This window comes from Staurois parvus, unplaced genomic scaffold (assembly GCF_062004578.1).
Source record: "Staurois parvus isolate SC_StPar_1 unplaced genomic scaffold, SC_StPar_1.0 ptg000218l, whole genome shotgun sequence".
Taxonomy (NCBI): Eukaryota; Metazoa; Chordata; class Amphibia; order Anura; family Ranidae; genus Staurois; species Staurois parvus.
In genome coordinates this window covers 3282792-3298902 of record NW_028318014.1, presented here as the reverse complement: position 1 = coordinate 3298902, position 16111 = coordinate 3282792, and the positions used below count along the sequence as shown (strand labels likewise).

Here is a 16111-nt window from a genome sequence, read left to right as displayed (position 1 = left end):
AAAAAACGAACTGGAACACGTCAAAGTGCATGCAGAAACGCATCTGGAACACATCTGGACTGTGTTTCTATAGTGTGAACTGGTCCTAAGACTCTATTTTCTAGATTTACCCCCCCCCCCGACCAGGCCATTTTTTGCGATACGGCGCTGCATTACCTTAACTGACAATTGCGCAGTCATGCAACGCTGTATATACATGAAAATTATACCCTTTTTTCCCGACAAAAAGGGCTTTCTTTCAGTGGTATTTGATCACCTCTGTGATTTTTATTTTTTGCGCTATAAACAAAAAAAGACCAACAATTTTGAAAAAAAACCAATATTTTTGACTTTTTGCTATAAAACATATCCTATAAAACATAAAAAAAACTTAAAAAATCTAATTTCTTCATGAATTTAGGTCAAAATGTATTCTGCTACATGTCTGCTAAAAAAAATCCCAATACATGTAAATTGTTTTACGTGAAAGTTCTAGCATCTATAAATGGCTGTATATATACTGGAATGTTTCTTTTTTTATACTAGTAATGGCGGCAATGAGCCACTTCTAGTGGAGCTGTGGCAGGCATTCTGACACTGGGGGGGAACTAACTGCCACTGACATCCCCAGTGATACTAATACAGTGATCAGAGCTAATAAATAGCACTAACACTGTACTAATGACACTGGGCAGAAAGGGGTTAACATCGGGGGTGATCAAAGTGTGGGTGTGTGTTTTTACTAGACAACACAGCATGTCCATGCTGACAGGAGAGAGATCTGTGTTGTTTACACACAAGTCTCCCCCCTGTCAGCTTTCCCCGAAAATCGCTGAGTGCCAGCCAGGAATCGCTGCCCAGGACCCTGTGATTGACATCTCTAGCCACCAATAGTGTCACTGGTAGGGCGGTGTGCGTACCCCTTACCCGGAAATGCAAATTACGTATACAGTAATACCTTGGTTTATGAATTTAATTCGTTCTGCGGGAATTTTCGGATAGCGGAAAAATCGTAAACCGAAACACCATTTTCCATAGGAATGCATTGAAAACCAATTAATCCATTCCTGAGGTCAGAAAAAAGTCAAACACAAGTCTTTTATCTGTTCAAAACTCTTTTTAAAGTGCACTTTTTAAAGGCATTAATATTGTACAGGGACAGGATTACTCAAGCAATAACATGTCAAACATTGATCTTCAAATTTTAAAGCACACCTCTTCTTTTAAAACATGGCAAACTTTTCAAACAATTTCAACACTCTCTGGAGGAGGAGCAGAGCAACTGGACAGCACTAACACAAGCGGGTTCTTCTTCATGTCTAGGCTGTTTTATTAGGAACCTTTCCATCGTCTGCTGCCTCCGGTGCCTTTTCAGCATCCCTCGGCTGAAAAGGCATCGGATATGACGTCAAGTCGTCAGTCGCTAGAGCTCCTCCCACTGGCGTATCTACGCGTTACGTCACTTTGGTCACGTGACTTCATCAGCACTTTGGTCACGTGACTTCATCATGACTTGACGTCATATCCGGCGCGGGCGCCATCTTGGTGCTCCTTGTTTCTTGTATGCAGTACACCCTTTGAGTGGTGTGAAGGCCTGATTTTGCTGAAGTAAAGTGTGAGTAGGATTTTGTTCCTTTTAACTATTTTTTTCCAATAAAACGGTTTTACACTATATAAGCTTTTCTTGCCTTACTGGTGACCATCCTGGAGGGGCATATATCTATACCACCTACGATCCAGGATAGAGACAAGAAGGGGGTCCCACCATCATTACTTGAAAGATCCATCCAGCTCCAGGAGAGATACTTGTTATATACCAAGGCTCATTGGTCCTTAGGGGCCTGGGCAGGAAGGTGAGGGGGCACTGCACCTACTGAGGATTGGCACCTAGAGTTCACATCCACATGTAATTTATAAATGCACATGGACACTATCCACTAAACTGTGTTGAAATCACTACAGTGCATGAGACCCCTGTTTGAGTGTGTAATATTTACAGTCTGCACTCCCCATATATATGTTTATGGTTATTTGGGCTATAATACGTATTAATAGTATAATTGATTGTTTTCTTATACTTTTGTTTATATTCATTGTTTGTAGCGCCGCACTGTTCTTATAAATATCTCTTGAATGGGCTGCCCTATGCATGTTGTGTGAAAACATGTAAAAGAAAAAAAAAAAAAAAGAAAGTTCACAGAGTGTGTAGATGTGAATGGGGCCTAAGACAGTTGTCATGGAAACAAGTGTCCCCATTGGAAGATTTCTTCTCTTTTTTTACTTTTTTCAATGACAGGGTAAAATTTTCGATTTCCTATCATCACTTTCCATTACAATGATATTGGTCATCAGAGTGCCCCATAGACGTGCGTGCAAAGTCTCGCCCCATAGACGTGCATGCAAAGTCTCGCCCCATAGACGTGCGTGCAAAGTTTCGCCCCATAGACGTGCGTGCAAAGTCTCGCCCCATAGACGTGCGTGCAAAGTCTCGCCCCATAGACGTGCGTGCAAAGTCTCGCCCCATAGACGTGCGTGCAAAGTCTCGCCCCATAGACGTGCGTGCAAAGTCTCGCCCCATAGACGTGCGTGCAAAGTCTCGCCCCATAGACGTGCGTGCAAAGTCTCGCCCCATAGACGTGCGTGCAAAGTTGTGTCCCATAGACTTTAATTAAAAAATGCCCCCTTAGTGACTTCATTGCAAAATCACGTCCCGTGTACTTCAGTGCAAAATAGCATCCCAATAGACTTCAGTGCAAAATAGCGTCCCTATAAACTTCAATGCAAAAACGACCCATAGTGACTTCAATGCAAAATGGCGTCCCCATAGACTTCATGCAAAATCGTGTCCCATAGATTTCAATACAAAATCCCATTGCATAGATTTCAATGCAAAAACGCCCCCTAGTGACTTTAATGCAAAATTGCATCCCATAGACTTCAATGCAAAATTGCATCCCATTGACTTCAATGCAAAAACGGTGATCTAGTAATCTGTTGTTTTTCAACAGAACAAGCTGTCTTGAAGATGTAGCCCTTAGTTGAGAAAGACCCCTTTCACATGGGTGTTCCGTATGTCCATTTTTCATCTGTCCATTTATGGATGAAAAACTGACACCCATGTATTTCTATGGACTAGTGGATGTAAACGGATGATTATCTGTTTACAGCTGTTAATGTCCGCATCTGTTAACATCCGTTTTTTGTACAGAAGAAAACCCTATTTTTCTTCCGTTAAAAAAACTAAACGGACAAAAAACGGATGTAAACAGACAAAAATGGATGTAAAAGTATGTAAGGCTACTTTCAGACTGAGGAGTTTTTGAATTGTTTTTGCATTAAAAAAGCGTCTGAAGAGCTCAAGAAAATGCTTCCCTATGTATGTGAATGTATATCTATGTATGTTTTCACACTGAGGCCTTGTGGTGTGGTGTAAAAAAAAAAACACCACAGAAATGCCTCTTTCCATTGAAATCAATGGAAAATGCCTGAAAAGTGCCTCACAAATGCCTCTGAGAAGAGTTTTTGGTACAGTTTTTAAGTCCTTTATAAAACGGAAAAAGCGCGGTAAAAATGCCTATGCTTTTTTGCGGCGGATCTGTGTGAAGGTAGCCTAAATGGATGAAAAACTGATGTAAACTGATGAAAAACGGACGTAAACTGATGAAAAACTGGTGTGAACTAATCTGTTTTTTCTTGGAAAAAACGTGACTGAACTGATGAAAAAAATGGAACGCCCCTGTAAAAGGGGCCAAAAACCATTTACCACTGACGGGGGTGCTAACAATGGTTAACTTTTATTTATTTATGTAATATCTGTATCCCAAAAGGAACAAAACTGTTGTAACTTCTTGAAAAATATTATCTGGAGTTTAGATTCAATTTGTTAGTGAAGGCACTCTAAGGCTAGGTTTACACCTTTGCAGTTTGCGTTTGATTCGTTTCTGCAGTGCGTTTCGCATTTTTGCACATGCGTTTTTGCCACATTTTTGATGGTTTTTTTTTCTTGTTGCTAGGCAAATTTAAAATGCAAAACGCATAAGAAATGTGGCAAAAACGCATCAAAAACACACTACATAATTTTCTGCAGCGTTTCCATTGAAGTCTATAGAACTAAAAACTCAACTTTTTGCGTGTAGAAAATTCCCTGACCCTTTCCAAAAAAACACACCGGGTGAAAACACGGAAATGTGAACCTGTTCCATAGGAAACCATGTTAAATGGACTGCTGTGCATTTCTGCAAAATGCTGCGGAAAACGCTTAGGTGTGAACCTAGAGTAATACAGGAGGTACGTTACTGGCCACATCAGAAGGTTAAAACAGAAGAAAAAAGCCTTAAAAAAAAGAAAAATAATGCAGCCACCATATCTAATGATTGGTAAGCTGCAATACATTACATTTTTTGTTTTGGGTTTAATACCACTTTAAAGTAGGTTTACCTACCTTTAGTCATGCTTAGTGTCTAATCAGATCCTGATGGAGGGGTGATAATAGGGGCACTCCAGATGCCTTCCCATGTCCTTGATTTATTTCCTAGGACCCTCACTTTTTGAAATTGCCGGTTCGATTACGAGAACAGTAACCAAATTTCGTATGGATGTGCTGTGATCACAAATGACTACAAATGTGATGGATGAGGTTAGAGAGTAGAGGCAAGTACTGGCAGTATGGAAACTCTTGCAGACTTTGCAGTGAGGAATGCCTCTAGCACAGCCTTTTCAACCATGTGTCCAGACCTGTAATGTATTTTTCACCGATTTGTTTCGTAGTGTTTTTCTGCCTCAATGTAATGTCCTCTGTGAGATCCTGAACCTCTCCTTTCCCACCTTCTTTTCCTTTTGTTTGTATCAGACAATGCGCCTTAGTTGCGGTCATGTGCACTTCTCTATGTGCACTACAGATCTTATCCCTAGTCCCTGGTTCATGGATCTGGTGGGAAAGAGAGGGTGGCTAAGCTCCTACTTATGTGGGACCATGGAGATGGAATGTAACTATTCTCTAACAGGAAGCTGGATCATTGCATAAAAAATGAATTTAGGGATGTAGAGAAGTCTGAGGGTAATAGAAGGTACTTTCCTTAGTTAAGAATACATAATTAAATATAATATACACTCACCTGCCACTTTATTAGGTACAAGAGTACAATTGCTTGATAACACAAATTGCTAATCAGCCAATCACATGGCAGCAACTCAATACATTTAGGCATCTAGACGTGGTGAAGACGACTTACTGAAGTTCAAACCAAACATTAGAATGGGGAGGAAAGGGGATTTAAGTGTCTTTAAATGTGGCATGGTTGTTGATGACAGACAGGCTGGTCTGAGTATTTCAAAAACTCCTTATCTACTGGGATTTTCATGCACAACCATCTCCAGGGTTTACAGAGAAGGGTATGAAAAATAGAAAATATCCAGTAAGTGGCAGTTGTGTGGGCGAAAATGCCTTGTTGATGTCAGAGGTCAGAAGAGAATGGGCAGACTGGTTGCTGTGACATTCAGATGGTAGGGTCAGAATTTGGTGTAAACAACATGAAAGCATGGATCCATCCTGCCTTGTATCATCCGTTCAGGCTGGTGGTGGTGGTGTAATGGTGTGGGGGATATATTCTTGGCACTAGCAAGGTGTACCCAATAAAGTGATCGGTGAGTGTATATAATTTTTTTAAACCAGAGATTAGTGTTATTTTAAATGTCCAACTTTAATCTGACATTTGCAAGGTGATTTAAGAGTATTCTGTACTTCCTCTTTAATGTGTTGTTTTTTCATTGTAGGTCTGTCTGTACTCATAAACTGATTTCTTTAGGAAAAATATATTCTTGACTTATTCACATCTAGAAAAGAAATACATTTCTACGAAAACTAAGAACAACAACAGCATGTCCTCCTCACACTCTTCTCTGGAGTTTCTTCAGGTAACTTTGATTTTATGAATTTTTTCACTTTTGTTCTTTGTTTATAACATTTCCAAATCTGTTGAAGCATACCTTTTATCAGTACTATCAAAAGAATAGTCCACTAACCTATAAACTAACTTGGTTTAGAATTATTCACTTTTAGGTCATTACAGAGGACGAGGGGGCACTCTTTACGACTGGAGGAAAAGACATTTAATCTCCAAATACAGAAAGGCTTCTTCACAGTAAGAGCTGTGAAAATGTGGAACAGACTCCCTCAAGAATTGGTTCTGGCCAGCCCAGTAGATAGTTTTAAGAAAGGCTTGGATACTTTCCTAAATGCACTAAATCCCTAAATATAATATAACTGGACATTAATATTTATAGGTAAAGTTGATCTGGGGACTATCCAATTGCCTCTTTGGGGATCAGGAAGGATTTTTTTTTCACCTTGCTGGAGCAAATTGGATCATGCTTTATTGTTTTGTTTTTTTCTTGCCTTCCTCTGGGTCAGCTGTGGGTATATGATTGTGTATATGGATGTTTTCTATTTGTGTTTTTTTTTCTGTTGGTTGAACTAGATGGACTTTTTATCCTCCAGATTAATTATTACAGTTGTTACAGAGTCATAATTGTGTGCTAAATATAGAGACACACAGAAATAAGAGAATAGGATGCAACATATTGCAGGTGAAAGGGGCTTCAGAAGTCTATAGTCAGTAGGCTGAGGAGAAACAATAATGTGAGGTTCAAGGAGAAAGAAGTAAGGGAACTCATGGTAGATGAATATACAAAACCACTTAGGATGCACAGTAACTCAATTTGTGCTGTGCTACTTAAAATACAGAAGGTAAAATTTTTGATCCATTATAGTGTGCTTGGAAGCCCATTAAAATGAAGGACCTGCCTTAAAGTGCGACTTCACACATGCAATAAATGCACCACAACTGCATGCCCAGGTTCGAATGGACCCTCAGTGATTCACTACCAGTTACATTTACAAACATTGGCCAAATTTGTTGCTAATCCTCCATGGCAAAAGAAAAAGAATCCTCAATTTTCTCTGAAATAACTTGAAACTGACCAAAGTAGTTGGCACTAATTGTTGTTTGGCCCATACTCAACTCTTTTACTGCCACCCCCGTAAGGTTTATGGCGGCAGAAGTAGCAAAGGGTTTTACACACATTCCTCAAGCCAACTGTCAGCTTTCTAATGAAATCGATCCAGCGGCAGTTGTTGCACATGCGGGCCCGAGACAAACATGATGGGCATCTCTGGATGGATGGGAGGGAGACCAGTGAACATCTGTTCGCTGATCTCTCCTATCTAGCATGAATCTGAAGTGTGTAAAGTGTTACTTTCAGTTCCTCTTACCACTTTACTTGGCTAAATCTGCAATGTGCATATAATATTTTATTATCCTTTCCAGGCAGCAGGTGGAGCACTAGATTTTTTTTTATACGTGTACTAGGTTGATGTGCTGTTTGTAGCAATTTGAAAACCTGCTGCTGTACTGTGTCTTTGGAAATGCCATACTTCTCTGCAAAATCAGTGTCATGGGTACACCCTGCAATAAATGTTTATTTGTAAGCTAATCCTACATAAATGAAAAAAAATATTTATCTGTAAACTTTAAAAGAATGAATGAATACTGTTTCCAAGCTATTGTAATTGTGTGTAATGTCAAAATTGATAGTATCATATTTTGCACATTCAGCAATTCACATTTACATACATATTGTATATATCAAATGTAAAAGGACAATTGATTCTTATATAAAGGTCCAGAGTATTGATTTGTAATTCTTGATTCATGAATGGCACTGCATAATGTTTGCCCTGAGACCCTGAGGAGTCTAAACCATTGTGTTTGCATTTTTACACAGTTCATTACAAATTGGTTACAGTATGCACTTTTCTTAATAGAAAATCCCCAAGATAAATAATTCTGTTTCTGCCTTGGTAAAAATGTATGATGGGGTTTGGAGATGTTATTTTGATCTCAAACGTAGGGGAGACAGAGAGAAATGTGCTATGGTTCTGAACACAATATAAACTAGACCTCAGACCCCATAAATGTATTTTTTACTGACTCCAGAAAATTTGTTACTAATGAATGAAAGTTTCTACATACATTTTTATTTCTTCAAAAAATAAATATGTGCATGTTTTAACTCTAAATGTTAGAAAATGGCCTTTATTAAAGTCCGTCTGGTTAAAACTGACATTTCAGTATTTGGCAGGGGCAGTGATGGTGAGGTATTTGAACTTGGGTAAGCCATGATGTGGCTCTTACAAGAGGATTTCATTCTCCCTAGTTGGTGAGAGCAGCTTAAGGTGGGTTAAAATTTAGCTAGGAGGAGCAGGAAGAGCTCACCATTGGAATCCCCAAAATATATTAAAAGACAACTTGGAGCTTAGCCCACTAGTCTCCTCTAAGATGTGAAATATTAGTTTGGGGGATGGGATCTTTGAAATGGTTGCATTATGTTTTAAATGGATATTACAGTAATATGCTTATGAGAGATTTTTCCTTTATTTCACATGCCTCATATTTTTGACACATTTATATTCAGACCAAGTTCTTAGGAAGAAGTATCAATGGCAAGGTTTGGAACAACTAGAGCAATGGGCAGGGGGTCTTAAAATGATCTTTTTTTTTTTTATATGGTTTTGGGTTACATGAATTTTATTTTTTGTAGCTTTTGGTAGAACCTAGTAACATGGGCCAATGATGCACTTTTGGTGCACGTTGGGGTTGAGGATGAAGGTGCCTGGAAGCGATGTATGCAGTATTCTCACACTAGCAGTTATGCTGACCTGTCCAGCCTGGAGCACAAAGGTGTTTATAGCTAACTCCCTTCCAGTGTGCCTGGGCGTGAACGGGTTTGGAGGAAACCTGGAAGTGACAATGGCAGTGCCCATGCATCTCTGTAAATAGGAGCAGGTGGCAGACCCTCTCTTTTTGGCAAGCTCAAGACCAAAATCAGAACCTGGACCACAAATTGTCATCTAAAGTGATCAGTGATCATGCAGGATTGGTGGATGTTAGCCTGTGTAGATCTCCTCTGCTGCACCTTGAGTTCTACCATAGAGAAACCTAAGGCATCAGAACCACAGTGGTAAGACCCTCTCTGTGGTATTGGTCAGTAGGGGTGTTGTTTGGAAATTGGAGCAATTTAGAGTCACCCTGCATTGTCACCCCATCCCCCCACCTGCCTCCTTAGCCCGTTGCTGTCTTACAGGCCAGAACGTAAGACAGACCATCCCCAATGTCTTGACAAAATTGAGGATGCCTGTTACTTCATGCATATGGCATTAAATTACCTTCATGTTTTAGTCTTGCTCTTCAGTTGGTTCTGCAGGCAGCAGGACCTGCATAAGCATCAGGAAGGCGAGGAAGACTCCGATAAGACTCAATTGTCAGATTTTGAGGAAGTTGAAGAACTTTTATCGGGACTTTATAAGCTTCTGAGGACAGGGAAACTGAAGCAAGCAAATGTAAATGCCCCTCCTTCTAATACACCTGTAAATTCCTGTGTGTACATGGACACATAGGATAACATAGAGGTGCTTTTACAGGCTGGAATAAACAATGCCAAGCTCATGTAAAAGAGGTGTGTTTTTTTTAGACCTTGTGTGCATGAGTCCTAGAAACAAGTTAGAAACAAGAAAAAAGTTGGCCTTTGGCAAAGGGAAAGAAAATTGACACTGGGATACCCTGCTGCCAGTTGCTAAGCTTCAGTCTCACTTCTAGGCTCTATTCTTCAGACTAGCCTCAGCACAGAAAATTTGCACATTTGATAATTTGATAATGTCAGAAGTGATGGCAATTTTAAGAAACTAAGCGACTGACATCATTCCATATTTAGATGACTACCTACTTTTTGCACCATCTCCAAAAAAGGTAGCAAAGAATCTCCCAAAGACCAGAAATCTTCTTCAAGACTTGAGGTGGATCCTCAATTGGGTGGTCGGATTTGTGCGCAAAGATTCAACCATACAGAAGATTTTCTTCATAGAAGAAAAAATATTGAAGATTTCTAGCCTGAAAAGGTGGTCGAGGAATGTCGTGCTAGCTTCACAAATAACATTGAACTTCAAGTGGTGGGAGGAACGCTTTGGCATTTCATGAAAAAACACATACTGGTGCTGTCAGACAACATTATGATGGTTCTGTATCTAAATTGTCTGGGCTAGGAGGAAAGCATAATAAAATGTCACCTAAGATTTATTGAGTCGGAACCAACTCAGACAAAAAAAAATAAGCCCTGCATCTGGTGTTTCAGCTCTTAAAGTTTTACTGAAGTAAAAAAAAAAAAAATTAAAATAACAAAAATGTTATACTCACCTGGTCTGTGCAGTGGTATTGCCCCTTCTTCTTGGCTCCTCCTCCTCGATATTTTCTTCTCCTCTTCTTTGTGTGTCCCCATAGCAGGTCACTCAGTATCTGCATGCTCCCGAGATGTGTGTCTATGGAGCCACTCCAACATTTTCTATTTCTCTGCCCCCTCCCTGTGTGAAGGGGAAGAGAGGGGAGAACAGATCCAGCGCTGTGCATGGCTGCATCTATTCTCCCCTCTCTTCCCCTTCACACAGGGAGGGGGCAGAGAAATAGAAAACGTTTTTTACCTTAATGCAAGGAATGCATTAAGGTAAAAAATGTTTTCGCTTTAGTATCACTAATCAAAAAGTGGGTACCTTCTCATTTAGACCTATTCACTACAGCACAAAATGCCAAAGGGAGCCCAGTAGTGGGTTTGCTAGCCCACAAGTGGGAGCCTTTTAAACTCACTGATCTTGTGTTTTCAGCTGGTGGGCAGAGCTATCTCTCTCTATTGAACCATCCTGGAGGATTCATATAAAAGGAATTATCAGATAATAACTCGAGTTTTGTAGATGTAAAATTCAAAGCGAACTAATAGAGACAGTTTTTCCACAGTGGGGTAAATAGATATAAGTAACCACGTGAAAAGAAGTCTAAAGCTCCACCTGAGCACTCAAAAAGAGAGTCAGAAATATTAATATATATAATTTTTCATAGTTACCTGACTAAGGGCTCATTTACACTATACAGCGTTGAGGCACACGTTGCATTAGGCAGGCCATTCAGATTCGGTGAGCTGCAGAGTACACCAATGCACAAAATTTAGCTCAGGCTGCATTTTAGTACTGACCATAATAAAGAAAAGAAAATATGTAAAAACCCACTGCCCAAGCACCCCTGGCATTGTGCTGATTTGTCCTAGATACAGCCATTATTTATTATTTTTATTTTGTTTTTCAGGGGCTGGGCTTGGTGCCTTAGTTCTAGTGAAGGGAACTCTTAAGGTGTCAGCATGCCAAGACATTTTGGACAATTTCATGCTCCCAACTTTGTGGAAACTGTTTGGGGATGGCCCCTTCCTGTGCCAACATGACTGCGCATCAGTGCACAAAGCAAGGTCCATAAAGACATGGATGAGCGAGTTTGGGGTGGAGGAACTTGACTGGCCTGCACAGAGTCCTGACCTCAACCCAATAGAACACTTTTGGGATGAATTAGAGTAGGAACTGCAAGCCAGGCTTTCTTGTCCGACATCAGTGCCTGACCTCACAAATGCACTTCTGGAAGAATGGTCAAGCATTCCCATAGACACACTCCTAAACTTTGTGGACAGCGTTACCAGAAGAGTTGACGCTGTTATAGCTGCAAAGGGTGGGCCAACTAAATATTGAACCCTACGGACTAAGACTGGGATGCCATTAATGTTCATGTAAAGGCAGTCATCCTAATACTTTTGACAACATAGTGTGTGTGTATGTGTGTGTGTAGATATATACACAGTGGCTATAACAAGTCTACACACCCCTATTAAAATGTCAGGTTTCTGAGATGTAAAAAAATAAGACAAAGATAAGATAAATCATTTCAGAACTTTTTCCACCTTTAATATAAACTGTACAACTCAGTTGAACAACAAGCTGAAATATTTTAGGTTGAGGGAAGTAAAAATAAAGAACTAAAATAATATGGTTGCATAAGTGCGCATACCCTTAAACTGATACTTTGTTGAAGCACCTTTTGATTTTATTACAGCACTCAGTCTTTTTGGGTATGAGTCTATCAGCATGGCACATCTTGACTTGGCAATATTTGCCCACTCTTCCTTGCAAGAACAGTCCAAATCTGTCAGATTGTGAGGGCATCTCCTGTGCACAGCCCTCTTCAGATCACCCCACAGATTTTTGATCAGATTCAGGTCTGGGCTCTGGCTGTTCCATTCCCAAACTTTCATCTTCTTATTGTGAAGCCATTCCTTTGTTGATTTTGATGTATGCTTAGGGTCGTTGTCATGCTGACAGATGAAGTTCCTCTTCATGTTCAGCTTTCTAGCAGAAGCCTGGAGGTTTTGTGCCAATATTGACTGGTATTTGGAACTGTTCATAATTCTCTCTACCTTGACTAAGGCCCCAGTTCCAGCTGAAGAAAAACAGCCCCAAAGCATGATGCTGCCACCACCATGCTTCACTGTGGGTATGGTGTTCTTTAGGTGCTGTGTAGTGTTGGTTTTGCTCCAAACATATCATTTGGAATTATGATCAAAAAGTTCAACCTTGGTTTCATCAGACCATAACACATTTTCCCACATACTTTTGGGAGACTTCAGATGTGTTTTTGCAAAATTTAGCCGGGCTTGGATGTTTTTCTTCATAAAAAAAGGCTGCTGTCTTCCCACTCTACCCCATAGCCCAGATATATGAAGAATACGGGAGATTGTTGTCACATGTACCACACAGCCAATACTTGCCAGATATTCTTGCAGCTCCTTTAATGTTGCTGTATGTCTCTTGGCAACCTCCCAGACCAGTTTTCTTCTTGTCTTTTCATCCATTTTGGAGGGACATCCAGTTCTTGGTAATGTCACTGTTGCACCATATTTTCTGCACTTGATGATGACTGTCTTCACTGTGTTCCATGGTATATCTAATGCCTTGGAAATTCTTTTGTACCCTTCTCCTGACTGATACCTTTTACAATGAGATCCCTCTAATGCAGGGGTGGGCAACTGTGGCCCTCCAGCTGTTGGTGAACTACAAGTCCCATCATGCCTCTGCTTTTGGGAGTCATGCTTGTAACTGCCAGTTATGCAATGCCTCATGGGACTTGTAGTTCTACAACAGCTGGAGGGCCACAGTTTCCCACCCCTGCTCTAATGCTTTGGAAGCTCTCTGCAGACCATGGCTTTCGCTGTAGGATGTGACTAAGAAAATGTCAGGAAAGAACTACTAGAACAGCTGAACTTTTATTTGGGGTTAATCAGAGGCTCTTTAAATGATGGCAGGTGTGTACTGACTCCTATTTAACATGATTTTTAATGTCATTGCTTAATTCACAGCTACATCCCCAGTTATAAGAGGATGTGCACACTTCTGCAACCACATTATTTTAGTTTACTTCCCCCCTAAAAGATTTCAGTTTGTTTTTCAATTGATTTGTACAGTTTATAGGTCACATTAAAGGTGGAAAAAGTTCTGAAATGATTTATCTTTGTCTCATTGTTTTTACATATATATAAAATAAATTACACATTAAATCCCTGTACCATGTTGTGGAGCTCCAGGCTCCCCTGTTAATATAGATGATCATCATAGTAATGAATTTGCAGATGAAATAGAAATGGTAATTTTCTCAGCTTTCATATTCATTACATTTCCTTCTATATATGATTAAATACTTGTAAATGACATACATCTCCTATGCTGTGTTGTGTAATCTTGCCCTCATGTAATTGCTTTGAACAGGCAGATAATTCTGCTGTCTGTAGTCTTGGTCCTTAGATCTCCCAGTCTGTTAAATATAATTAGATTTTACTTAAATAACTCCACAGCTGCAGTCTGCACTTTTCAGTCCTCTCAGTGCCCTTCCATATGAATATGGGCTTGCCTTACTTTCATTTTTATTAACGATGAGCCAGTTTTGCATTCATCTCTAATTTGTTGCACATAACTAACTACTCGGTGCTACAGTCGGTCAGATTGTGCCACTTGTTTCATAAACAAAAAAAGCAACAAAGCCCCAGTGACCCTTTTCTACCCCCAGAGCTTTGCTTTCCCTTGCCAAGTGTACGGTTCAATGTTCGGTCACCTGTATCTGTTGGTTTAGCACATTTTAAAATAGTTCTCAGCACCCTTCTTGTTCTATGCAGCTTATTTTTAAGCTTCAAACATTGCCTGGCTCATTATTCCCAAAGAAGGTTAAGGCCTTCTTGTCAGACCGGAACTGCTCACTAATTAGAGTGCTGCACTTGGCACTGAACGTGTCGTGCTTGCAAGCTTTCCTACTGCGATCACTTCTATTCATATTCTCCTATTATAATTGTACAATGGACATGAGTGTCACTGGATAGCTACTGCCTGAACATAGCAGAAGCCACTCATACTCAAAGAAAAAACACATTTATTTGTTAGCAGTTCATAACCTTAAAGCCAAACTACACTGCATTCTAGCACCACAAACCAAAAACACAATTTAATTCATTCTTATTATTCACAGCAAACTCGCCCATCTATCCATGTCTCTTGCTTAATTTTGCTGAGAAATCACTTTGTAAAACACCCCCTAGCATTAATGGTTGTGGCCATCTTTAGTAAGGGCAGATGATTTATGTGGCATATACTTCCTGGAATCATCTGCCCTTAGCTCAGGCATACAGGCAGGAGGGTTTGTTTAGCTGAGAAAACCTCCTCCTCCCCTCCTGAAGACTCCTGGGATATGTGAAATAATTTCCTTAGGTGAAAAACCAGGAAGTAACTGAAGAAATGTAAAAAAACAAGTTTAAAACCAATAAATCTGATATATTTTTGCTAATGCTAGCAGCATAAGGATTAAAAATAGTGAGTGTTGATTGACAGAGTGAAGCTCCGCTTTAAGTTATATTTTTTCTCTATAATAATACACAATGCATTTAATAGTTTGCAGTGTACAATGATTTTTCAGGTCTGTAGTTATTGAAACGTGCTATTAAACTCCCTCTATGGGCAAAACCTATCCTTTACTTGGAGTGCAGAAATATGTGGAAACATCAAATATAGTCACATCTTAAAGTCTGACAACATTACATGGCTGCAGCTTGTTCGATGGACTTTCCAGCATGGTGTCTTAGCTGTTTGGAATTTGATATGGGTATTGCATTGTGCATTTTATTGTTATTCCCTTGAAAATGGCCAATGTGTTTGTAAAAAATAACATCGGGAGAAACACAGAATTCTGTTCAGTACACAATGGGGATAATTTACTAAAACTGGAGAATTCTTAATCTGGTGCCCCAGTGCGTGGTAGCCAATCAGCTTCTAATTTCAGTTTGTTCAATTAAGCTTTGACAAAAAAAACCTGGAAGCTGATTGTTTTCTGTGCAGAACTGCACAAGATTTTACACTCTCTAGTAAATCAATCCTAATATAGTATAGTATAGCTCTTTACCTCTGTTGGCTGTAGAAAGAGTTCAAGCCTGACTGCTAAATGAATGTGAAGACAAAAGTACAGATTTTCCTGCAACTAATTAAGGAAAAAGTCAGAAACGGACACTTTAATTCTTGTGTGTATTACAGGTTTAGAAAAGTTAATAACACCAGTTTTTAATGGCACATTTCTACACCTTCCTAGTAACACATGTGGATTATGCAATGCTTCTTTGTTTTCTGTTATAAGGCATGTAGCATAGAGCCAGCCTGTGGTCTTATTTGATCTTCTTTCCTTGAGGGGTTATATTTTGGCAAATTCTTACTATAAAACCTTGGCAGTGTCTCTGATGTTTCTTGTTTTTACAGTCATGCTTGTGTTTGTCTTTTACAAGGCTGGAAAGCCTGTACGCAGGTCCACAGCAGGCCCTCACCTTTCCACTGGCCCAGGGAATCATGGAAAGCAGCTATTAAGAGGGGATAGCGCCAACGAATTCCAGTCACATGGCTCAAGTAGGAGGTCTTCAGGAAATGATCAGAAACTGGTGGTGAGTTTCCCAATGTGTTCCTGCAAATGTCCTAAAGATAATAAACTGCAAGTAAAAAGTGAAATTTAGACTAAAAGTATACACACAGTGGTAGAATATAAATTGATTTTATGTGTATAAATCACATAATCTGTGTGTTTCATGTATTTATTGTAGTTACTCAGACTGAATATCAGTCTAAATTATTTCTAAAGTCTAAATCATACATTGATTTACTCTGTGAGCTAACTTGCTCATAAGCCTGGTA

At 39.7% G+C, this 16111-nt stretch overlaps 1 protein-coding gene across 1 annotated transcript in view; it reads left to right on the top strand.

The window, feature by feature from the left end:
- LOC149460868 (uncharacterized) overlaps positions 1 to 16111 on the top strand; it is a 193161-nt gene that overhangs the window by 1295 nt on the left and 175755 nt on the right. Inside the window, exons 2-3 of the mRNA XM_089679120.1 lie at positions 5752 to 5892; positions 15712 to 15864. Of these exons, the coding sequence (XP_089535246.1) occupies positions 5857 to 5892; positions 15712 to 15864 (189 nt within the window). The 5' untranslated portion in view covers positions 5752 to 5856. The remainder of the gene's footprint in view (positions 1 to 5751; positions 5893 to 15711; positions 15865 to 16111) is intronic.